At 40.8% G+C, this 25,830-nt stretch overlaps 1 protein-coding gene across 2 annotated transcripts in view; it reads right to left on the bottom strand.

Moving 5' to 3' along the window:
• The window catches only part of LOC123807973 (myocardial zonula adherens protein), an 88,997-nt gene that overhangs the window by 12,580 nt on the left and 50,587 nt on the right, over positions 1-25,830 (bottom strand). The window contains exon 11 of one of the 2 annotated variants that reach the window (XM_045822105.1): positions 11,187-11,270. In XM_045822105.1, coding sequence (XP_045678061.1) covers positions 11,187-11,270 — 84 coding nt within the window. Of the gene's footprint in view, positions 1-11,186; positions 11,271-21,791; positions 25,027-25,830 lie in introns of those variants that run through there. The other variant, XM_045822106.1, reaches the window with a different exon arrangement.

Below are 25,830 nucleotides of genomic sequence, written 5' to 3'. Positions count from 1 at the left end.
GAGAAATGTGTAAAGGAAGAGAATTCATTTCAGATTCCTTAGCAAGTCATGTCAGATCTATCACCTGACTCCCAGTACAGGAAAACAGTGCTGGCTCGCCGCCAGGGGTACATAACATATTCTCTCTCTCTCTCTCTCTCTCTCTCTCTCTCACACACACACACACACACACACACACACACACACACAGCGCTACCCTGACAATGTCTGGACTCTCCCATTCATAAGGAAAAAGAAAAGCAGGAGAGGCCTGCCCTTTAACAAGTTCTAGCAATCCCATCATCATATCCCTTTCTCAGTGCATACTTTAATCATTTGGATTTTACAGAATGCTAGGGCTGGACCTGTAATTAGGGAGCATAAAAGACAAGTTAGCAAACGTGCCCCAACTGGTACACACAGAAGAGTGGACAGGTAGCCCCGGATCCTTTGTTCTACTTCATAGGAACTCTGCGTGCACATCACATACTGACTAAAGCACTGAAACCAAAAACTTATAAAAAATTAATGCGATCAATAAAAATAATCAGTAAAAAAACTGAGTATCTACTATGTAACAGATACATAGTATATAACAGTAGGTGAGGGGAGGTGGCAGTTAAAGGAAATAAGGCATGATTGACAACTCTTGAGGAGCTCCATCTGTAGAACCACAGAACACTGAGCAGAAAATAACTGAACAAAGATAAGCCTGTGCCAAAGGGACCCCAAGGATATTAAGGGGAAATTCAGAGAAGATGGGGAGAAGGGCTGAACTGTAAGTGCAAATTTCCTGGAGTTAGGCAAGGGAAACAAAGTTAAAAAAAACAAAGGGGATGAGTATTCCAGAATTGTGGAAACATATCACCTTGGGAAATGGCACCTTATTGCAGTATATAGGTGGGCAGGAATTAGTTACGAAGGACTATGAATGCTGTTACAAACACCTTACACTCAATCCTATGAGACTAAGGTCGACACTGGCTTTATGTCAATCACTTGGGGTCCCAAGTAAAAACTGTACAGAAAGGAAATGAAACTACAGGCAGGAAGATCAGTCAAGTCATTAAAATTTTCCATTTAACAGAGAGAGGTGCACTTCTAGTACAGAGAAGTAACCAGTTCACAAGCAAGTCCTTTTGCAAAGAATAACTATAAACTCTGGACAAAGACAAAAAAACAGTCATTGAGATCTCTGGAGACTTAATAAGGACAGGCAAGTTTTAGAGGGGGGGTAAAACATGAGGCAAATGACAAGCATAGAATGGCTGCTTCATGATTCCTTTGCATGTTTATCTGTTTGCAGCTTCGCCTAAGAGCAACACAGTCATGGTGCTGGCAGCACAGATAAAATAACAATTCACTAGGAAGATCATCTTTCCGGTAGAATAAACCAGGGAAGAGAGTTCAGGACAAGCAGGGCTACCAAAAGTAAGGGGAAAGAAGAGAAGAGAAAGGAGAGAAAGGAGCTAAAAAGGAGAGGAAGAAGTCAGAAACCCTGAATTCTGCATATAGACTCAGCTCGTCTCTGGCGGACCCCTGCACCATGCATGTGTAGGGCACACAAAAAGGTCTGCAGCCAAAGCTTAAAGAACTGAACGGAGATCTGAGTCATCACCCACTACAGGTACAGAAAGAGGTATAACCGGATTCATGACCTCCTGAAACAAAAACCTCAACACTCCTCAGAACAATAAAACAGAATCCAAAGTCTCCACAAGAAAACGTTTACAATGTCCAGGTTATAATCCAACATTACTTGGCATGAAGAGTTAGAAAAATGTGACCCATTCCCAAGGGAAAAGAGAATCAATAGATGCCAATCCTGAGATGACTCAGAGGTGGGAATTTGCAGACAAGGACTTTTAAAACAGCCATTATAACTATGCTCAATGAGGTAAAGGAAAAATATGCTTATAACTGATAAAGTAGTTTTAGAAAATCAACAGAAAGAAATAGAACATCTAAAAAAGAACCAAATAGAAATTTTAGAACAGAAAAAGGCAATGCCTGAAATTAAAAAAAAAATCAAAGATTGGTTTGAGAAAAGAGTGGCGATGACAAAGGAAGATGTCAGTAAGCTTGATGACACACTAATAGAAATAATTTAATCAAAATAAAATAAAAGGAAAAGGTTGAAAACAATTAATGGAACTTCATGAAAATGTGGGACAATTTCTAAAAGCCTAACATAGTGCACTGGAATCACAGAAGGAAAAGAGAGAGAATCTAAAGAAAAAATGTTAAAAAAGAAATAATAGCTAAAAACTTCCCAAACTTGAAAGATAAACTTACAAATTCAAGAAGTTCAATAAACCCTAGAGAGGATAAATTCAAAGAGATATACACCTTGCCACTTCACAGTCATAGGAAAACCCACAACAAAAGAAAAACCTTGAGAGCAACTATGTATAGGTAAGCAATCATTGGAATTACCAAAGATTTCCTACCAAAATCCATGGAAGCCAGAAGACAGTGAGTGCTAAGAGAAAGACACTGTCAGCCTAGAACTCTCTATGTTGCAGTAACGACGGTGAAACAGAGACCTTACTGTCAGGTACGAGAAACTAAGTGAATCTGTCAGCATCTGACCCTCCCTACATAAAATGCTGAATAAAAGTTCTTCAGGTGGAAGAGCGATGCTCTCAGAGAGAAACTCAGATATTCAGGAATGGATGAAGAACATCAGAAATAAATGGTCTATGAGTAAATATGAAAGGCTCTATTTTCTCTTTTTTTTCCAAAGAAAACCACATTTGATATTTGGCATATGTCCTCTGGGCTTTTATTATTCCCCATTCTCTCATATGTAATTAGATTATACTATAAATACTTTTGTACTTTGTTCTTTTCATTTATATGTATTTCCTATTATAAACATTTTAATGGCTGCATTATAGTTTCTCTTAATTTCTTTAAAATACATGTGATTTTTAAAGCAAAAATTGTAACAATGTATTGTGGGTTTACAACATACATGTAGATACAACAGATATGATAACCGCCACAGCAGGGCGGGGTAAATGGACCTGTATCATCGCAAGGCTTCTACATTTCACATGAAGTGGTACAGTATTACCTCTTAGTGGGCTGTTATTGGTTGATGGTGTACATTGCAATACTTGGAGGAATCACTATTAGAAAAAGTAAAACAGCAAAATTCCTAGTGATAAATTAAAGTGGAATTCTAAAAACCATTGAATTAGTCCAAAGGAAAGGGGAAACAAAACAAATAAGCGAAACAAACAAACAAAGAGAATAAAAAGAAAATAAATGATAAAATGGTAGATCTAAATCCAACAATATCAATAATGATTAATGATCAATGGACTATATATACTCCAATTGAAAGACAGAGACTATCAGAATGTATCAAAAAGAGGAAGACCCAACTTCATATTGTCTATAAGAGATGCACTTTAAATACAGAGGCATAGATCAACTGAAAATAAGTGGGTGGAAACATATACCATGCAAATACAAAACAGAAGAAGGTAGGAATGGCTATATTAATATCAGATAAAATAGACTTCAAGACAAAGAGTATGAACAAAGGTAGTGACCAACATTTCATAATAATGAACAGGTTAATTTATTGCCAAGGCATAACAATCAAAAATATATATGTACCTCATAATAGAACTTCAAAATACATGACGTCAAAAATAACAGAATTAAAAAAGAAACAGAGAATCTAAAACCATAGTAATGGATTTCAGCACCACTCTCAGCAATTGATAGGACACTTACACAAAAACCAGGAAAACATAAATAATCTAAACAATATTATTAACCACTTAAATCTAATTAATATTTATAGAACACACACAAAAACAACAGGATATATATTCTTTTCATGATACTAAACCAAGAGAAACCATATGGTGAGCCATAAAACAAGTCTCAATAAATTTAAAAGAATTAAAACCATACAAAGTATGTTCTCTGACCATAACAATTAAATTAGAAATCAAAAACTATAAGATATCTTTAAAAAAAAAACCTTCAACTATTTGGAAGTAAAACAACACATTTCTAAATAATCTATTAGTCAAAGAAGACTCTCAAAGGAAATGAGAACATATTTTGCACTGGATGATAATGAAAATGCATCCTATCAAAGCTTGTGGGATGTAGCTGAAGCAGAGATTAGAGGGACATTTATAGCTTTAAAGGCTTGTATTAAAAAAGAAGAAATGTCTAAAATCAATGACCCAAAGTCATTGACCTAAAGTCAGTCTCTTCAAGAAGCTAGAAAAAGAAGAGCGAAGTAATGCCAAAATAATTAGAAAGGGGGGGGGGAGCAATAATGAATATCAAAGCAAAACTCAAAAAAGAAAACAATAAAGTCAATAAAAGCAGATGCCATTTTAATTTTTTAAAAATCAACAAAATTGGTGATCCCCTAGCTAGACTGACCGAAGAAGGAGGGGAGGTGGCACAAACTATCAGCAACAGTAACTGAAGAGATGCTGAAAGGAAGCAGCTGGATGCCTATGTGGGGGGAAGATCATCAATCCTTACTTCATACAAAACACAAAAATGAACTCCAAATGGATCATAGATCTAAATTAAAAAGCAAAAATGATAACATTTTTAGAGGAAATCATAGGAAAAAATCTCTGTGACTGTTTAGTAGGCAAAGGCTTCTTAGGATACAAGAAGCATAAATCATAAAAGAAAAAAGTGATAAGTTGAACTTCATAAAAAATAAAAACCTAAATAAAAATAGTTTCAAAATATATCAAGAAGGTGAAAAAGCAAATAGAATGAAAGAACATGTTCACAATACAAGGAACTGGTATCCAGAATATACAAAGTATACATAATAATAAGAAAACTAAAAACACATTAAAATAATGGATAAAGGTTTAAACAGACACTTCTAAAAACAATATAAATGGCCAATAAACATTTTAAAAGTTGCTCAGCATCACTAGTGATCACAACATGCAAATAAAAATCACAAGGAGATACCACTTCACACCGCCTAAAATGCTTAAATTAAAAAAACTGTCAACACTAAGTCAGGGTGAGGATGTGGAGAAACTGGAACACTCTCTAACTGATGGTGGGGATATAAAATATTTCAACCCCTCCCCCAAACTGTTTGACAGTTTCTTTAAAAGTTAAAACAATACATCTACAATACAATGCAGCTATTCCTATATATCTAGGAATTCACATAAGAGGAATAAAATGTGTCCACCTAATGACTTGTATACTAATGTTCACAGCAGCTTTATTGAAGGTAGACCCACACTGCAGACAACTCAAATGTGTGTCAACAAGTGAATGGATAAATCAGTTGTGATACATTCTCACAATGGAATACCACTCTGCAACACATCTGAAGTCATTATGCATATCTGAAATCACTGCACTGAGTGAAAAAAGCTAGACACAAAAGAGCACATACTGTATGATTCCACTTTCATAAAATGCAAACAGGTCATACTGACAAAAGTGATAAAAGTGACCCCTCCCTGGAAAAAGAAAGGGTTTGCCTGGAAAGAAGGGTTGCCAAGGGAAACAGAGAGTTACGGGGAGTGTTGGAAGTATTCCGTGTCTTGACTGTGGTGGTGGTTTCACACGTACATGTGACTGTTGAAACTCATCAAATCGTACATTTCATTTTTTATTACAGTATAATTGACATATGTCATATTAGTTTCAGATATACACCATAATGATTTGATATTTGTATATATTGCTAAATGGTCACGACAGTAAGTCTAGTTAACACCCATCACTGTGCATGTTAAGTAGATGCAGTTCATTTACACAAATTAATGTACAATAAGGTTGACAAGGAAGAAATAAAAGATGATGAGAGCCTGAACATGGGTAGTACAAGGAGAGTTAGAAAGGGAAAGCTTTAAGAAACACTTAAAAAATACAACGGACAGGGCTCCAAACAGGAGAACAGAGGCTATCTGCTCCAGTCTTGCAGAACGTGAGTGAATGGGACCGACAGAGCAGCCCTGACTGCCACCTGGCCTGTGCTCTGTAAAACGCTGCTTCTAGGATTGAGAACCAAGTTCTGGGGTTTTCAAATACCACCACCTTGTGTTTAGATGTGAAATGCATAGTACTGTTGGCTCGGAAGGCTGTGTGCCTTCCCCGAAGGAAGGACCTGGTATGGCAACTTTTGGCCATTTCTGGAAATTATGTCACATATGTATGGCAGTCACCACCTCCCCCCACTCCCTCAGGCCCAGGGAAGGGGCAGTGGTGCCATAGCACATGCACAAAACAAGAATGTGTGTCCAATAAAGTGTGTGCATGGAGCCCCGGGGCCTGGGGCTGCTGCCCCAGCGTTACATGGGAAAATTAATAAGAGTCTCAGGAACACACAACAGACATGGAGAAGTTTATGGACCACACAACACACATTAAATGGAGGATGGACCAAGCCAAGACATTTGAATCCTTCCCTCTGCCTTTTAAATTAAGTTGTATGTGTAGAATTTTCAGTAGAAAAAAATAAAATGGGATTTATTCAGAATTTCAGGAAGCTTATCAACCTTATGACCATATATGCTTATCATCTCATTTTAAGAGGTAAGCAAATAAAAATCTGGAAAAAAGGAAAAAGGAAGGGCACATTTTGCATGAGGAAGATTCTGAATCAGCTGATGAAAATGCAGTCTGATGGGGCTAGCCTAGACAAACGTCTGGGGAGTTGAGGGTGGGAATCACAAAATCAAATGAGTTTAAGCATCAGTAAGTACAAATGATGAATTCAGGGACCAACACTGTCCATGTTTCTCTACTTACAAGAAGAAGGGGAATAAGACAGAAGAGGAAGAAAAGGAGAAAATACATATCAATGACATGAAGGAGTCTGGCACCTGGACAACTGAAGATATGATGAGCACATACACTTTTCCAATCACTTAGTACTAACCAATGTAGTCTTTGTAACAACTCTGTGGCGAGGATACCATTTCAAAGGGAGGACTTCCATTTATAGACGAGCAAACTAAGGGGCACAGAGCACTTAGCAATTTGCTCGGGATCATGTAACTAGTTAAGTGGCAGAGCTGAGATTTGAACTCAGGCAATCTGGCTTCAGAGTCTGTACTTAGGCCCTTAAAAGAAAGTAGCTAGTTTATAAATAAGATGGAATATAGGAGGTTACCAGATTTGTCCACCGAGACTTTTCAGAGAGATCAGAAAACCTACCGCTGGCATCAATACAGTTTAAGGCAGAGGATGGAAAGTCATGGGATGAAAATTACTGGCAGTAGGACAGGTCAACAAAATAGAAATCCCCAGGGTCCAGCAGAAGCCGGTATTGTAAAGCAATATAATTAGATAAATTTTGAGAACACTAGTGTGACCTCATGATCTTGAAAAGACACACATTTTCCCCAATTCTGTCACTATTAAAATTGGCACAGCACTTCGGCCTACTACCAGTTCTCATGCCCAAATAGCCTTCGGTGTAGCCCTCCAGTGACATGAACCAGAGTTCCTTGGAGACAAGCCAACACCCTGTCCTGGGACAGAACAGAAATGAGGACAGGTCTGAAACACATTCTCATTGACAAGCATCAAGAATGACTCCAAGGTCCTCAGGAACCCTACGACCTGGGCAAAGCAGTTAAGGTAGGAGAATACTCCCTAGCTGAGATGTGACCATTTGAGCAACAAAGCAAGGAGGAGGAGGAGAAAACAATTATTATGCAAATGAGGAAGGTCTGAGAATTGCCTTGTGTTCATAATGTAACTCAAAAGGAAAGTTAATAGAAACTGTACAAAATACAGTTTTAATAGAAAAGGGTGAGCATGCTATACTTTGGATAAATTTTTACAACTAGGAAGCATTGATATATAAAGCAATAGTTTCTTTCAAAGAGTATCCATTATGTGTGTTTATAAAACTTCTGTGTTAAGTAGAAAAGAATAGCAAGAGGAATTAATTGTAAGTCAGATCATCCAGGACTTCAGGGCCCATGGAGAGACGAGTTGGCCTTGGCAGTCATACAACCGGGTGGAAAGAGGGGCAGCAATTCACTGGCATCCGTGGTCACACACCACGAGCAAGGAACCAACGGTCAGCAGGGTGTCTGTAACACCATGTTCCAGTCACACAGCCTAACAAGGAAAACCACGTACTCAAACTCCATCTCTCAGGTCCTAGGACAGTGATTTTCCACTGGTGTGCCTCAAGGATTTTTAAAACCTGCAATACCTGACTCTAGCCAGGAGCACTGACCTCTTTTCCCTTAGTGTGTCAAATTTAAAAAATGACAATTGTCCATACAACAATAGCCATCTGGTATAAATGAATCAAAAGTATACCCATTTTTTGGTCAGATTAGCAAACATGGTATTTTTTTTGGTGTGCGGCAGAATTTTAGTAATTAGTTTATGTGTGCCATGAGATAGAAAGGTTGAAAATCGCTGTCCTAGGAGATGAAATTTCTACATGGTCCAACTAAGTACAGTGAAATACTTGTATGAATAAGGATTGTATACACTTCTAATAATGCCAACAATCAGGTCAATGCATCACAATGACAAGGGGTCTTGAGTGTGAATCACCCTGAAGCCACCTAGTCCTGTGACCCAAGAATCAGCAGAGCACCTACCCGCATCCTCTGACCTTAGCTATTCAGAAAAGGAATTCTATCTCCTTTGGATGGGAAAGGTCACTGCTTCTGTCTGAAAGTGCCAGAATGATGGTAAGTCTAAGGAAACACTGAAATAAGTAAAACAACAGCCTTTGGGACATACGAGAAACAAGAACAGAAACAATGAGATAAATTAGAACCATGACATTTAAATTTAGAATAGGTTGAAGTGTAATGTATAATTCAATTTTGTTATTAGTAACTTATTTGTACATGTTTTGTCTGCTGGTTAAGGTGGATGTCTGTGAAGTGGTCAAAAGAAATTAGCCGTACCAATTTTGCAGTGGAATTTAAACAGGTTAAGAAAATTTAATCAAATGTATAACCCATCTTTAAATGCTCAAGAAAAACTGGTTTCCAAAGTCTTGCTTACTAGACACACACAGTAGACTCTGCCGGCCTTCCCCACTCCTCTAGACACTCCCCACTTCCTGACACCCCACCTGTGCCTCTCTACCTGCAGCCTCCTCTGACCACTGGAGTCCCACCCGCTCTGCACAGGGCAGAGCTGCCACAGCCCCCGGGAGCAGGCCTCAACCAATGACTGATGGGAGTCAGTGGATGAATGCCCTAGCTTTCTGAACCCTTGGATGGGATGACTCAGAGCCATTCACACAGGCCTCCTAGAGACCCCCACAGTGGTAACCTCCTCAGTAAGGCACCCGGGATTGGCCTGTGGCCCCTCCCTGTCTCATTGCCCCACTCCCCTTCCTGGGATCAGCTCCTAAATAAACTCCATGGACTCATATCCACGTCTCAGGGTCTGGGCAACCCAAACTAGAAGGGGAGATGAGTTTAAGAAATCAAGCATTAAACAAAACACAAATATGTCTATGGCTTTTATCCATGCACAATATCCCCTAGGATGATTTGTAACTTACCCGTACAAGAGCTGGCTTGAATAGCCTGGCTGGTGGGAAGGGGAGGGATGGTGCACACTCTCTTGGGTGACCTTCTGTCTCTCCTGTCAGCATCTCCCTACTCTGCGCTGTACCACTTTCTCTGCAGATCCATGAGCTCCCACTGGGACATTCACTCTCTGGCTCTCACTGGGCAAGGGATGACTCCCCTCATGGGGAGCTATAATTTCAGAGGGTGATACTCAGAACAGAAATGCTCATTCATAAGGTGGGAGCTGGACCCAGTGACTATGAAGGAGAAGATAGGGATGGCATGGGACAAGTGTCTATTTACTCAGCTGTCAGGAGATTCTTGGACTTTGAATCTACTGCCAGGGCCCCATGGGCCACAAAGGATGTCTGGTTATGACGTTTTCAGGCAGTCTCTCAAAAACAGTAAATGAAGGCCCAGTTCACCACCCTGACAAACGTGGTGGTTAAGAGCTCAGGCCTTGAACAGACTTACCCATCTCTTCTGCCACATTGGGCAGGTTCCATCATGTGCCTGGGCCTCAATTTGCCCATCTATAAAATGGGGGGGAATGTAATCTAGCTCACTGGGCATCCCTCTGAATGAAGAGAAGACAATGCTAACACATGCAGCATTACTGAGTGTTAAGTACCTGCCAGGTACTTTCTATGCATTCTCACTGCACGGTCACATGCATGTAGGTGCAATTAAAATCCTCATTTTAAAAGAAATGTCCCCAGTGCCACCCAGCTAATAAGTAGAAATCTGATTCCACTGTTAACTTTAATGTTAAACAAAGGATATAGAAAGTAATTAACAGTGCCCAACGAATACTAGGTGCTTAATAAATGTCACTCTTTTCCTGGCCCCTCACTTTGTGCTGGGTTGTCCCTGGGGAAGGACTGCAGTGACGAGACAGACAAGGAGAGATTCATGGAGGCTCAGAAGGAAGAGGCTCGGTGCCAAGCTCTTAATAAGTGCCCTTCAGAGCAAATAGATTCTGGCTTCTCCTTCTGTTAATATCTAAGCCCTTAAGGTTCTTCCAGCTCTGTAATTTCCTTCTCTGGAACCTATACAAAATCTCCAACATGACTTTCAAAAAGCCAGAAAGTCAGGAATACTGAACAGTTTTAAAGTTCCAGGTGAAATGAAGTCGCTGCTGAAACACGCTGACTCCGTTTCCTGGAAGAACACAGACGTGGAGTCTGCCTCTCAGCCGGCTCTGGCGCTGACCGAGCTGGGCGACCGTGAGCAAAACCGCCTGCCTTCTCCGTGCCTCCTTTTTAAAAACTGGTTAATACAAAGATAATAACCCTTGTCTTGCCTTTTCTTAAAGCTGCTGAGAGAATCATGTGAAGAATGTGTGTGGAAATACTTCACAAATTATAAAGCACTTACACAAATGTGGGCAATTATCAGTATTAATCAAAAGCTTATCACACTTGCTAAGAAAATTCTTGAACAAGAAAAACAAGAGCCAAAATTAGAGGTGAGCAGCAGGCTGGGATGAGAAGAGCCAGGTGGAAAAGAAAAACTCGCTGTCAGGACCTCATTTTCAGTGCTGGCACTTAACCTTCAATCCATTTTACAAGGCTGGGAAATAGCCTTATTTTTAAGTAAGTGTCAATGGGAGGCTCAGCAATGTAAAATTTAATGGCAGGGAAGACACCAACTTAAAGAAACACAGCTTCTTACCTCTCCCTCTAAGAAAGATATCTTTTCTAAAAGTTGCAGTATCAGGAGCTGTTTCTGTTGCACCTTTTTCTTTAATGATTCGATCTAGAAAGAAACAAATTGAAATTGTTAGTCACAAATACAGAACTGTACCAGTTAATCAGCCAGAAGAGTTGCCTTTGGTTTTCATTGCGACAAAACCTAAACTTGGTTCTTCGTGTTTCCTGGAACAGCATTGACATGATGCTCATGGAAAGGGGATTCTGTGCCCAGGTAAGCCTGGGACACAAGGCATGAATTTGGAGTCACATGTCTTTAGCTTTGCCCAACCTAACCTATTTGCACTGATTTTGCAGTGTAACCCCTGTCCCCATCCCACAGGTGTCCCAGAGGACATTCACAGGGAAATGCAGATACAACTCTATGCAGCATAACTATTTCATTTAAATTTACGGGGCACCCTAGCCCTGGCTGGCATAGCTCAGTGGATTGAGCGAGGGCTGGGAACAAAAGTGTCCCAGGTTCGAATCCCAGCCAGGGTACATGCCTGGGTTGCAGGCCATAACCCCCAGCAACCACACATTGATGTTTCTCTCTCTCTCTCTCTCTCTCTCTCTCTCTCTCTCTCTCTCCCTCTCTCTCTCTATCTATCTCCCTTCCTTCCCTCTCTAAAAATAAATAAATAAAATCTTTAAAAAAAAAAAAGAACAGTGAGAAGAATGGCAGCTGTCATTTTAAAAAAATAAATAAATTTTAAAAATAAATAAATAAATTTACAGGGCACCCTGCATATCAAACGTTCGGCTCTGTTACTCCTGTTCGTATATTAATGTCTCTTCACCCAGGTGTCACGAATTTGGGTCTGGGGAAAGGGTAACTGTCACTGAGGGTGCTCGTGAAGTTCAGAGGAGTGGGGACTCAGGCGGCCTGGGGTAAGCAGGGAAGGATCCCTGAAGAGACAGGCTTGAGCTGGGCTTTCACCTCCGTTTTTCTGATACGTGAATTGTATCTTGGACTACTGTTCATCTTTCACACACGTGTCATGTCTCCGCAGACAAACTGCAGGTGCCCTGAGAGCAGGAACCAGGGCTTTCCGGGCCGGGCCGTGTCTCGGGTACTAGGGAAACAGTGTGTGCTTTCAAGACATAACTTATGACTTCAAAGAATGCACCAATTTTCCGACAATCTTGTGTATTAAATCTGAGTGTTCAAAAAATCTTTTTAAAAATCCCTGTCAATGCAAAATGACACAATTCCTGTAGAAGGAAATCTAGCAATAGTTAGAAAGAGCACAAAAATATAATTGCATTTACCCTTTGACTCAGCAATTCCACTTCTAAGAACAGATCCTAAAGACACATTAGCCAAAATATGAAATGACTTGAACATGAACAGGTCACTTTTTTTTTTTAGAAAACAAAACTCTATCAAAAAGTGGCTGGTTAAATAACCATGGTACATCTTAACAATGAATATCTACCTAACCTTCAAGAAAAAACAAAGATCTCTGACACACTCATACGGTGTGTTGTAAAGGACGTACGGTACGCTAGCTTCAGTGTAAAATAGGAGAGGACAGATGAACACTTACATGTTTGCAAAAGGAAATGCTGCAAAGATAAAAAAAATCTTAATTCTTAAGAAATAGTTAGCAGTAGGGAGGGGGAGAAAACTAGGTGGAGGAAACAGAAGAGAAGAAAGACTTCTGATAAGACTGTACACACGGGTTTAATTTTGAAAGCGCATTTTGTAGATTCAAAAAAATAAAACTAAACCAAAATGGAAAAAATAAGTGAATCCTAAAACTCGAAAACAAACTGAAATAAAGGAACTTAACTGTATATCAAATTGGTGAAAAGGATTCACTCAAATGTTATTTGAACAAGGTAATCGACTATACTTTTTAGTGGAATGTATTTGCAAAATAGAACTGCAAAAAAAACCCCTTTCCTTCCCTAGAAATATTGTTAATAATAATATCAGTATTGTTATTTTGAAACTATTTGATATCTTGTAGTGTTATGTTTGGAACCAAGATTTTGAGTTTAAGAGAAAGAAATATATGTATAAAATCAAAGAAATAAAGTTTTATTAAATTTGAAAGAAAATATCAGTATGAACTCACAATCTTTTATTTTCTTTTGTTAAATATGCATTTCCTAACTCTGTCCACTGAGAAAACTTAGAAACAATAACAATAAACACATAATACATTCAGACTGTGGTCTCCATACACCATTCCTCACCAAAAACAAGCAAACAAGCGAAAACACGTAGGACACCTTGAAGGAATGACCCATTTCGAGGGGCAAAAAATACACTAAACAAACCCTGAAAACAAGGTTATGCCTGAAAGCAAGAACATAGAGGATTTTGCTTGGGCCAAGGATGGGACAACTTGAGCATCAGAAAAGAATAATGAATGAAATTGAATGGAATATATATATATTTGAAACTTTTGAGTATTTTATGATTCTTCAAAAGTAGCAACAATGTGCTGGGACACCACTGGAATTGAAAGGCACAAACCCCTTATTTACAAACTTGGCAATTCTGAAGAAAGAATGAAGCATATATCCTACCTTTCTGGTACAAACTGCATCTTGAAATTACTAAAAAAGTCCTAGTTTATGAGGGGAAAAGTTTTACTTTTCAGAATTCCAGTTAATACATGGGGGAAGAATGATAAATTGTTCAATCCCCACAAAGTGCCTGACTCAGAAACCATCAGGAGTGGAGGAAGCAGTGGGGGAGCAAAGGTGAGGGGCAACAACAACAGGATAGTCTGGGCTCACCACACCCGATCCCACCATCAGCCCGAGCATCCTCAGGGCGGGAGGAGCTCGAACTTGTGCTCCAGAACAATACAAGATGAATCATATGGCACCACCATGAAGAGTCTTGCCACCCCTCACACACACACACACACACACACAATTGAAACAGATTCTAGTAAAGCTTCTAGAGCTAATAAGGCAAGAAAAAGTCAAATCCAGAATGTGGGGACTTTTATAGGGCAGCTGACCCAGCTCCTGCAGTGCCACACTGGGTGGGGGCACAACTGGCTGGGGAGGGCGTGGCAAACGGAGGGCAGCATGCTGTAATGAAAAGACTTTGGAAACACAACAACCAAATGCGATGGACCTTCTCTGTATGCTGATTGGAACAAATCATCAGGAAAAGACATTTTAAAGACATTTCAAAAAAATTTTATTACAGACTGGTTAAGTGATACCCAGGAATTATCATTAATTTTGTTAAGTGTGACAATGGCATTATGATTATACAAGAAAAAGTCTACATGTTTTAGAGATATATAGTGAAGTATATAGGAAACATATGCAAAATGTCTGGGATGTGCTTTAAAATAATTACATGAAGCAGGGGAAAAAACAAGAAAAGGAAGAGGCAAATAGGCAAATACAGCCAAACTTTGCTTTCTGTTGAATCTGGGTAATGAGTCTAGAGAATTCGATTATTCTCTCTGTCCTAAGTGCATTTGACATTTTCATTATAAAACATTTTAAATTCTACCTAGTGCCAAAAATAATTCTCCAACACAAACGCAAACATACAAAATAGAATATAAGATATAAACTTAATTTTAAAATGTCCAATGTTCACAATAATTAAAGAACTTAACAATTAACAACAGTAATGAGGTATCCTTTAATACTTTTTAAATTAGCCTAAAATTATTGACGGAAGAAATCAGTGCTGGGAGAGCAGGGAGGGACAGCCACTCTCCTGTGTTGCAGGTGGCATTGTAAATTAGAATGACCCTTTGGGCAATTCAGCAATAAATATTAAGAGCCATAAAGCTGTTCATACCCTTTGACCCACTAATCCCACTCCTGGGAATTTTTCCTAAGGATATAATTCAGATGTAAGAAAAAAGCTATATATACAAAGATGTTCTTGCTCCTATTATTTATAATAGAGAAAATGGAAATAACCTTAATGTCCAGCACTAAAGGAATGGGTAATAAATTATGGAATATCAATTTGATGGAATATATTACACAAACACTAAAAACAAATATATTGCAAAATGGAAAAGTATTTATAAAAAGCCTCAAGGGATTAAAAAAAACAAAAGTTTACAATGATGAAGGTAAAACCTGAAAAAGAAGTTAGATAAACTAAATCAGTCTGAGACTGGGGTAGGATTATGGGCAAAACCAAAAGAGTTATTTAAACTTCCTTCAACTTTTGTAGGAGAAAATTTGAAAATCGTCTTTATAATAGTGTTGTTCCTTTTTCATTCTTTCTTATGGTGTTAAGATTTTTAAAAGTTGATTTTTAAAATCTTTAAATGATAGGCAACATGGGTACTGAAATTAACTAAAATGTTCTAAGAAGGTCAGATGTAACACTTCATCAAATAACATAAAAAGTAATTTCACACACGTTTCACTGTCTCTGAAGTAATCAGAGTGGTTTGTGAGTCAACAGGAGGAAGGGTATCCTAAGGAACAGCTCAGAGGAGCACTTTCAATTTAAAAAAAGAAAGAAATACAAGGCAGAGATACCATCTGCAGAGCGCTGAGAGGGGAATTCTGGGAATTTTAAGAGGACAGAAGGTTGATTCCAGAGTAAAGAAGCACCGCATTCTCGGGAGAAAGAACAAGCTGAGGGAAGGACGTGGGAGTGCTGAAGCTTCTGACAACAAGGCTCACGTTTTTCAACCACTGATACCTCAAGGAGCGATGGTGCTATTGTGCTGAATAAATGCTGTGTGTGTGGATTTCCATTCAGCCTTGAGCATTTCCTACAGAAGCATCTGGCACAGTATATTCTGTGACCAGGTTGGCAGGCAGTGTGTGGCTGGCCCCTCCTGCCCTGCCAAGGGTGCCAACTCTGAATCCCAGCTTCGCCTCTCCTGGAGTTCACCCCTGGAGCACACGCCATGCCTCTCCCAAGTGAGAAGATAAGTTTCTAAAACAAGCTGACTCACATGCTTCTGGGTTTGATAAGGTCCTAGGTACCAAGTCTGGTTCTCTACCCACCAATGGCTAGATCACACATTTGTGGAGAGATGGTGTTATTTTTGACTCCCTACTTCAAAGAGTCTTGAAATATTGTCTCCTATAGTACCTAGCATATAATACACACTCAAAAAAAATTAGCTACTACTATGGTATTACTGGAATTTCTCCCTTCCTGTGAGCTTCGTGAGAGTAAAGATCTTGGTCATATATATATTCTCAGATGATGAATGAATGAATCAACAAATCCATCCATCTCTGAACAATTCATCCCTTAGACTTCAGGGGCAAAACTGTCTGGAACAGACTCTTGGAGACCTTGAGAAACCAAGGTGGCCATGCCTCCAGAAACACCCCCCCCACCAAAATCAGGGGCCACCCAAAATCCAGGACACCATGTAACTTCTAAGTGAAATCCATTGGGTACCTTTGCTGTCATTTTTTGATGTGTTTAAGTTTGTAAATTTGACCTTCAAGAGGTGTATGTGCCCTTCACGAAGCTGCATTTAGGTCGACCTGTCACCAGGTGGTGGTAAATGACCCAAGTCCCTAGGCTTAAGTCAGAGCATTAGGAAATTAGAAATCAGAAGCCTAACCTATTTCATCTATACAAGAACATAATCTTTTTGCAACAGTTAAACTGAAATATCAAATTGTAGACCCCCTTATAGAACAAAGGGAAAAAAGCCACCTTGGTAAAAATCTGAAAGCTTTTAATTGATGTTAATAGAATTTTTCTAGTTTTCATCTTCATTGACATGTTTTTGGTAACTCAAACTGAATATATGTTTTGCAACCTACCTGCTCATACAGGATATTAGGTCTCCAAGTCTACAGGCCAGTTTGATATTTATGGAAGGGAAGGGGGTTTTCAAATTTCTTCAAACTGATAATGCTTTTCTTCACATGAGCCACAATTGAGAGACCTGCATAGGTGGTCTGAGCTAGTAATCCCCCTTACCCAGAGCCACACTGGAGTCACCTGGAGGTCAGGGGTTGGGGGAACATTTACAAAATACCAACTTCTGGGCTCTCCCCCAGAGATGCTGAGTATATCACTCCCCTGCTTAAAAACCCACCAAGCTCTAAATATTCAAACTCCCTGGCGTGGACAAAGGCCCTTCTGCTGTGGTCCCACTTTATCTCCCCAGTTTCATTTCTTGCCTGTCCTGACTCACCATGAACCCTACAGAAAAACCACTCTGTCCTCTCAGCACTCAACACAACGGTCCTGCCTCCGGGCCCTCGCACTGGCTGGTGTCTGCCCAGATGTGCCTTCCCACCCTCCATTCCCTTCCCCACCAGGAAGCCTCCCGCTGTCAGGAAGGACTCACCAGTCACCCCGAACCTGTCTTCCCAAGTCCCACAGGCTGGGACACATCACTGCCATTACCACCCTTTGTTTACATCTTGCCCTCGCACTAGCCAGCAAACCCACCTGGAACAAGTGCGTAGTGTATCAATTACCTCATAGAAAAGAACAGTTCTCTGAGGAGGTGAAATCACCCTCATCAATCCACACATTCTTATAAGCTGCTATGGAAACAGATTGCTAATCGCTACAGTGAAAGGATTCTTCCCAATTTGATTCAGAAAGAGCTTGCATGTCAACCAGACCAAAATGAAACTGTACCAAAACTGGGTCAAGTCCTGTTATATTTGGATTCACAGCAGCCCTGGAGGCTGCAAGGCTTCTCGGCTTCCTGGAGGTTTTTACCTTTAGTGACAGATGCAGAGGACAGGGGTCACTTTGTGTTAGATGACAGGCTATGATACAGCCCGGTCATGAGAACTATGTGAATAGTACCCAATTGTGAAGACTCAGGAAACAACTCAATGTCGAGGTTGGGGATGTGGACAAAAATTAAGGAATATAAGAAATGGCATCAGCACATAAGTACTAAATACTAGACAGCGCTTGATATGATTTTTAAAGAAATTGTGTTGGGGTGTTTTCTTTTACCAGCTAGCTAACGATGGCATGCATGTTACCTGAAAAGTGACGAATAAAACAGGAAGCACTGCGACAGAGCGTGATGCCAGCAGGTATGCTAAAACTGACATGCGCATTGAATCAAATTGTTTGAAATTAGATTTTTAAAATTCAAACTAAAGCTGTGATATTATTTTCTTGGAAATTTATTTTGTTTTCGTTCTAATTTTAAGAATAACCAATTCAAGCCCACAGGCACTTTTACCCAGAATCTGGGTCTGAGGGCTGGGCATGTGCACTCACACCTGTCACGACACTCGGCACATGAATAAAGTTTCCCACCCTCTACCTCCAACACGCCTGCTTGTCTACGCCTTCCCGGGGGGCCCTCACTTAAAAAGACCTCCTGCTTTAAACTGCCCTGATCAAGAAAGAAACCATTTTCCCACTGAAAAGTGTATCAAAGACAAACAAATGCAAACCATAGCTTCAGATCAAAACAAGATAATCAGGGTTCTGAGTTCTAGGTCAATTAAAGCAGTATGACACTTTATTGTAAATCGCTGTAGACTTTTCACAGGAAATGTATGCTGTGAGATTATTTGAAAAGATCACAAGGAAACAGCTTGATGATCCCCATTGTTATTTTCAAGACACCTGGAGATGCAGCAACCCAGTGGACAGACCGGGGCAGACTCGAACCTGCGAGAGCTCGCCCTTGGCGGCTTGGGCCGCCATCTCCCTTTGCCTCCCCTTGTCCTGGCAGGGCCCTGTTTTCAGCTCAAACCTCCCGTGGCCTGGCAAGCACGGTCTCGTTTCCCTCAACAAAATAGGAAGCACGTTAGATTCTCAAGTGCCCCACCATGAAAAATGACAATAACCCATATTTCACACTCTTCCTCTGAAAAGGTGTTTTTAAAAAAATTTTTGCCAGTTGCCCTTAGTTCTATGTTAGAAGTCCTATAACACTGTCATTTCACAATTACGTATTTTAAAGTGCATTCTCTGTGATAAAAACCACCACAGTAGGAATTTAAAAAATAATAATGTTACCCTCTGTTCCTAAGAAACAATAAAGCACAGAGAAGTACGGCAAGATCCGAATCTGGCCTGCACTAATGCAGCATGAAAGAACAGTTTTAAAAGGACAAGGAAAAGGGTACATTATCTCATTTGGGGGAGGAGGAGAGTGAAGGAAATGAATTAAGGCCACAACAAAATGAAACTGAAAAATTGCTAAATGAAGCTGTGAGTGGGGAAAATGAAAAATCAATGACGGAACAGAGGGGAAAAAGGTACATTTTTCATCTTCATGAGCTTGATTGGGTTTGTAGAAATTCATTTTCAATTAATGTGTCTTATGGCATTCAGCCAGGCTAGATATGAACAGGGCACATATTTTAATCAATTTTTTCTATTAAGTTTGAAGTAATATACAATAATAGAACTATACCATTCAAAAGGATCCGTTGAAACTGGCTTCTGAGGTAAAATAATCTAATTTGGTTTGATTCCTACCTTACATTAAAGATAACCCAACTTCTCTTGAAGGAGAGGAAGAGCAGCCCGAGTCTCCCGGGCGCCTACGCATGACCGGGCTACAGGACAGCAGGCGTGGATGAATACACGGGCTCTGCAGCCTCTGTGCATTCGCGGGCAAGGAAGAAAGGTTTGCACTGGGCACCACAAAACTGGGTACTCCGTCTTCTGGGTTAGCTCGTTACCCTCCGAAACAGCCCTAAGAAGGGTCATCCCCACAGAGGAGAAAAACTGAGGTTCCTAGAACTTCACCAGCCCTTCACCCCTCAACGATCACCTGTGGTCACCTGTACACTGGATCCAGCGTTAGGGACCGGGAGCACAGCGGTGAGCTGGGGAGACTTGGTCTCCACCTTCACAGAAAAAAAGTACCAGTGAGGGTGGCAGGCAGTAAATGGGGGGAAATGCACAAGTAAGTGCACTACAGGGAACAGGCAAGGTGGTGTTTGGTACCCCCCAATATAGCATGCACCTGCCGAATGTGATGGGGTGAGGGAAAGGCTCAGGCCACAGGGCTCATGACCAACTTGCCCGGGTCTTCCCAGATGTTAGCACTGAGGTCTCATGTGCCAGGAACTTCTCATTCACAGGCAAACCAGGACAGTTGTCACCCTAGAACTTGATGCTGGCAGGGCTGAAGATTTAAACCTGCACCGTCCGATGCCATTCACACCACACCCATCAGACGGCTGCCTCCGTCCTCCCTGGGTGACAACCCCTGGCTGCCATGCTGCCCAGAAAGTAGGCCGGGCTGGGAACAAAGTTGGCAGGTGACAGTTCCTTTGGCAAAGGATTTTCTGGGGCCCTAAGTCTTTAAAGCTGTTCTTTGCCCTTCTGTGACTTCAGAGGAGGAAGATGGGATGGAAAAAGGGTGCTCTCAGCTTCTTCTGTGCTTCCCTGGATGCAGGCAGGGTCAGGGACAAAAGATCACACACTACACAGGACTATCCAGGGAGGGAATGATTTCGGGTCAATGTAATGAGATGTACCCAGGTCCACAAAGCTGGTGCTAAAAAAAAGTTCCTTAAGTTCAAGTGCCCTGAATATGGATGGACCCTCACCTTCACTGGCCAGGACCCTCCTGGGAGCTGCCTAACTGTCATTCCTGTCCCTTTCCCCCCCTAATTGCTCAGCACCCCCTGAAGAGACATTAGGGAATTGAGAGCAAAGAAGTAAAGGACATTTTCTCAGCTTAGTGCTGATAACCCACCACAATTGGTCTCAGCCTACACTCCCAGCCTCTTCATCACAATTCCCTCCCACAGTCCAGTCAAACTAGATTAGTGCTCCTTTAACTCATCCAGCACTTAGGTTTTTGTTGTATGCTTATTCCATATTTTGTCTGGTATGTCCTTTTCCACCCACGCAATCCCTGCCTAGAAAAATCCAATCCATCCTGCAAGACTCGGTCAAATATCACCTCCTCCCTAAAGACTCCCACCCACACAGAATCGGTGAACATGCATTATGTCAGTCACTCCTCACAACAACCTCTGAAGCAGGTGCTATTATCATTATTTCCACTTTGCTGATAAGGAAACTGAGTGTTGGGAAGAGTGAGAAACTCACTAAAGATACAGAGCCCAGCCAGGAACAGAGGCAGGACGCCAGCTCAGATTTCATTCATTACTCAAAGTCTGTGAGCCTTACTGCTGTCTCCGGTCTCCATGCCTGGGAACAGCTCATGGCCCTGTGCAAGACTCACCACATTCTGCCTTGGGTTCAAACAGGTTTTAGTGTCAATCAGAAAGCCCTATGCTGGCAGAAATTCATGTCCATTTTGGCATTTGGCTCCTAAAAGGTACTTCTTAAATGTTCACTAACTGACCCATCAGAGAAGAGCCCCCTAAACTGGACCTGGCTCATCACCCCCATTCCCACTCCTAAACCCAAGGACGGAGTTTCCTGCAGACTTCAGCACTGCGCCAGGAGAACAGAAGTATTTAAAGACAGTGGCACAGGGGAAACAGCTCCAGTCTGATAATGACGGCACGAAAAAAAAATCAGGGGCAAGGAAAGACCATTCAATCGATGCTGTGAGAAAAACATCCTTCCATGATCTCCCACCCCGCCCCCAAAAGTGCAGCCCTATTCATATCATGTATACAAAAAGTAAATTCCACAGGGATTATTATTTGTTCAACAAACATTTATTCAGCGCCACCTATATGCCAGTGACTATTCCAGGTGTTAGAGACACAGCTGGGAACAAACAAACAAAAGCCACTGCCCGCAGGGAGCTCACATTCTGGTGGAAGGTAATAGAAAACTCATAAATAAGCAGAACAGGTAAGTGTAGGATATAGGACACGCTAACGGGACAGAGAGCTGTGGAGAAAGAGTAAGAAGGAGGATGGAGGTATGAGCAGAGGACAGGAGGGGAGGGCTATAATTAAAGACCTACAGATAAAAACAAAGCTCTAAAACTATTACCAAAAAACCCCACATGACAAATAAACAAGACACACAATACAGCATAAAAACATTCATAACTTTATGTCAAAATTAAAAAACTATAATATACAAGACATCATAAACAAACAAAAAACATTGACTCAAAGAAGATAATGGCATTGAAATATTTTTTGATAAATGATATTGATAGTATACAGAGTTCCTACAAATCAACAGGAAAAAAATGACAAACAACCAAAGAGAAAAATAAACAAAGATATGAACAGCCAATTCCTAAGGTTGGAGGCCTGAAGAGTCATAACCTAAGCTTAGGAAGACAGGCTAATGAGCAGTAATCAGGCTGACGCAAATTCAAATCAAAATGAAGAGATACCATTTCGCAATGGCAAAAATTACAGTCCACCAGTGCCAGGAGGTGGGGAGGATGTGGAGACTCGGCCTTCTCACGCGTGACGAGTGGCAGTGCCTGTGTACTTTGGAGAGCAACTGGGCAGCATCAAGCAGAGTGAAACTGTGCCTACACCCAGGCCCTGGCATCCTCCTCTAAGTATAGTCCCCAGTCAGAGAAGCACTGAGACATGTTTAGTATTGTTTGTAAAAATAAAAATTTAGAAAAAAAACTAAATGTCTATCAATAGGATACATTACAATATATTCATATAATGGATAATTAGACAGTTATAAGGAATAATTTATTCTATATGTAACACCATAAAGAAGTTGCTATATAATATATATATCTTTGCTTATTTACATATTAGGAATAAAAATTTACATACATGTTTAAACATAAACTAAGCTGTATACTCGTAATAGACAAATATGTAGGTAGTAAAAGCATCAACACATGGTCTGCATAGAGACCAAACTGCCTCTGAAGAGGGAGGAAGGGGGAGGGAGGAAAAATATCAGAACTGGGGAGGAGAAAAAAGAGAGCCTCCTCTTTGTCTGTAATGTTTTCTTTTATTTGAAAAGATCTGAAATATGCCAAAACGTTAACATCTGTCAATTCTACATGTGAGTGCCAGGGTTTTTGTTTTTATCAGTCTCTATAATTTTCTGTATTTAAAATTGTTGCAAATTAAAAAAAAAAGAAGCAGTAAAGAATAAATGCTGGTTTTGCAGTCAATGGACCCAGCACCAACATCATTTGTTAAGTTCACACTGTATCCCAATCCTGGCAGGAAAGGGTGAACTGAGGGACACAGGCAAAGGCAAGGAGGGAGGAGCAGGGGGAGGGAGGCCCTGTCAGGTGGGGACCCTGGTCAAGGAGGTCGCCAGCTAGCCTAGACCAAGCGCCAGTTCTCAGGGAGGCACGTGAGGTGCCAAGGGTGTAAAATTTTGGAGGCACTCTCAGGGGCCTGCGGAAAGGCTGGGCACCTCACCCACACTCTGTACCACAGAATAAAGCCCATCAGGCCTCCAGGTACTCAACTCACTGCCTGTCACCCAAAAGGGGGATGAGTCTCCAAGGGCAGGAGGAGAGCACAAGGTCCTGGGAGAGTGGCTGACATGGTGGCCCACTTCCTCTACAAGTTATCACATTTCCATTGCATACTATTTCATTTTTTTTGAAGCTGGGTAACAAATCTATTCCACTAGAACAAATGCCAGGAACTTTTCCACCAGAGACTTAGAAAAATATGAGGGAAGTGAACATACGTATCCCTATAAATGGTGTAGGTCACGACACTAGAGACATGTAGATTAGCAATTCTCAGATCTGACTCACATCTCCCTGGCAGAAGTCTGATACCCAGCAGAGCATCTGGGGACCTTCACTTGAACAGAATACCAACACAGGTTAACTGCATTAACAGTTCCTTACTAATACAGAAAATTATTCATCTGCTTCCTTTCTCATTCTCTGCCTATTTACTTAAGCTGAACAGAAGCGACTCAACGAAAGATCAAAGACAACTATTGACAAGAAAGCATCTGCCTGTCCACTTGCCAGGAAGAAGTGGTGAGAGCAGAGAAGGACCCAACATCTAATTGAGTCTTATCCCCTTAATGAACTCACTTGATTAGACCAGTCTACTAGCCTACATGGGCAAATACCACCCAAGGACTATTACCACCCCTGCTGCTACTGCTACTACTAACTAGATTTCAGCAACACTAAATTTTGAGGAGATATCAGCCCCAGTGGCTGTCTCAAGAAGACCCGCAGAAAAATAAAGCAGGTATGAAGTATGTGTATTTCACTTCAATATATTTTGATGAATATATTTCTCTCTTCATCAGATATAATTCTCCTTTTCATGAAGTTAGTTGAACTGTCTGGTCAAGCAAAAGGCTTGTGGTGATAGAAGCCAACCGAACTTCTTAAACAATCGAGAAGAGGGCTAAGTTGGCTAGTGCTGTTGATCTCCATTCAGTGAGACATCCACGGGGCCACCTCTCAGACACAAACATAATCAAACTACATGGATACTCAGCCGCTTCTGCAATTTCTGGGGTGCGATCTGGTGGGGAGCACCTCCTTCCCGGAGCACTGGAGGTCTTCCAGCCCAGTTCCCATCTCCTTAGCGGGTGCACTTGGCAGCGTTTCCACGCGTGAGGCTCCACCGTCCACGATCTTAGGACCAGCCTCCACCTGGCACTTTCTGAATTATATTTTAGTGCTGTTTTTCATCGCAGCTCCTTCTTTGATGTCTAGGAACCCAAGTTTCTAAAAATACTCTGTGGATCTTGGAGTTCTTGTGACTCTGGAAGTGTGAGGCTGTACAAGTTGAGGATACACAAAAATGGTCCTTTCACAATTAAGAGCCCTACATGGTCAAGTTTTCCTTCTAATAGCATGTCCTTCCTGTTTGTTCATCAGCTCATCAGACACATGCCACCTCTTCCCAGCAGAGAGAGTACAAGTGTTCTTCTAATCACGACAATAAAAGGAATCGCTTCCAACCCAGGGCAGGCTACCATTTTGTCATCTTCCAAAGAGCCGGAGACTAAATCTGGAGAAGAGCTCATGTGACATGATCTGGAAACAGTTCAATGAGTGGATTAGGGTTGTGGGCTCAGGGCTACGGCTCCTTCCCCCACCCCCATGTGGCTAATTATCAGTGTTGGACGTTACTCTGAATCCTCTAGACACAGGGCATTTGGCAAAAACGTGCTTTTGTGCTGTACATTTCAGCACGCTGCATAATAATTTCAAAATAAACTGTGTGCTAACAAATGGAAGATTTAAATGGGGGAAGACCCATTAAAAATGGAAGATTCTTAGAAGGAAAAGAGTTAATTTTTTAAGTTGCTTTGTGTATGAATGTTCTACTCAGAGGACAGATGGCCACACTAGAACACAGTGCAAAGCACAGGAGGAGGAGGGAAGCTCACCCCGAGATCCCAGGTGGCCAATAAGACTCCCGAAGGAGAGAAAAGCAGCCCAGTGGGTTTGCTTTTATTCCATTTAACATTACTTTGGGGTTACACAGCAGGAACACACTCATCTGTAACAATAATAATAAAAGTAACTAATGTTTATTGGGTATTTCCTTTGTTTCTAGGAATATGCTGTAAGTACTTCCTAAAGTTGATCCTTGAACAACGCAGGTTTGAACTGTACAGGTCTACTTATATGCAGATATGTTTTCAATAAATACTTAAAATGTTATTTCTGTTCTTTATGATTTTTTACTAACGTTTTATTTTCTCTAGCTTAGTTTATTATAAGAATACAGCATATAATACTTATAACACGTGAACACTTATAACATAATATGTGTTAATCAATTGTCTGTTATTGGTAAGGCTCCTAGGCAACAGTAGGCTCTTAGTAGTTAAG

The sequence above is a fragment of the Phyllostomus hastatus genome, unplaced genomic scaffold (assembly GCF_019186645.2).
Source record: "Phyllostomus hastatus isolate PE091 unplaced genomic scaffold, TTU_PhHast_1.1 phas_scaffold_501, whole genome shotgun sequence".
Lineage (NCBI taxonomy): Eukaryota > Metazoa > Chordata > Mammalia > Chiroptera > Phyllostomidae > Phyllostomus > Phyllostomus hastatus.
This window is presented reverse-complemented; position numbering and strand designations above follow the sequence as displayed.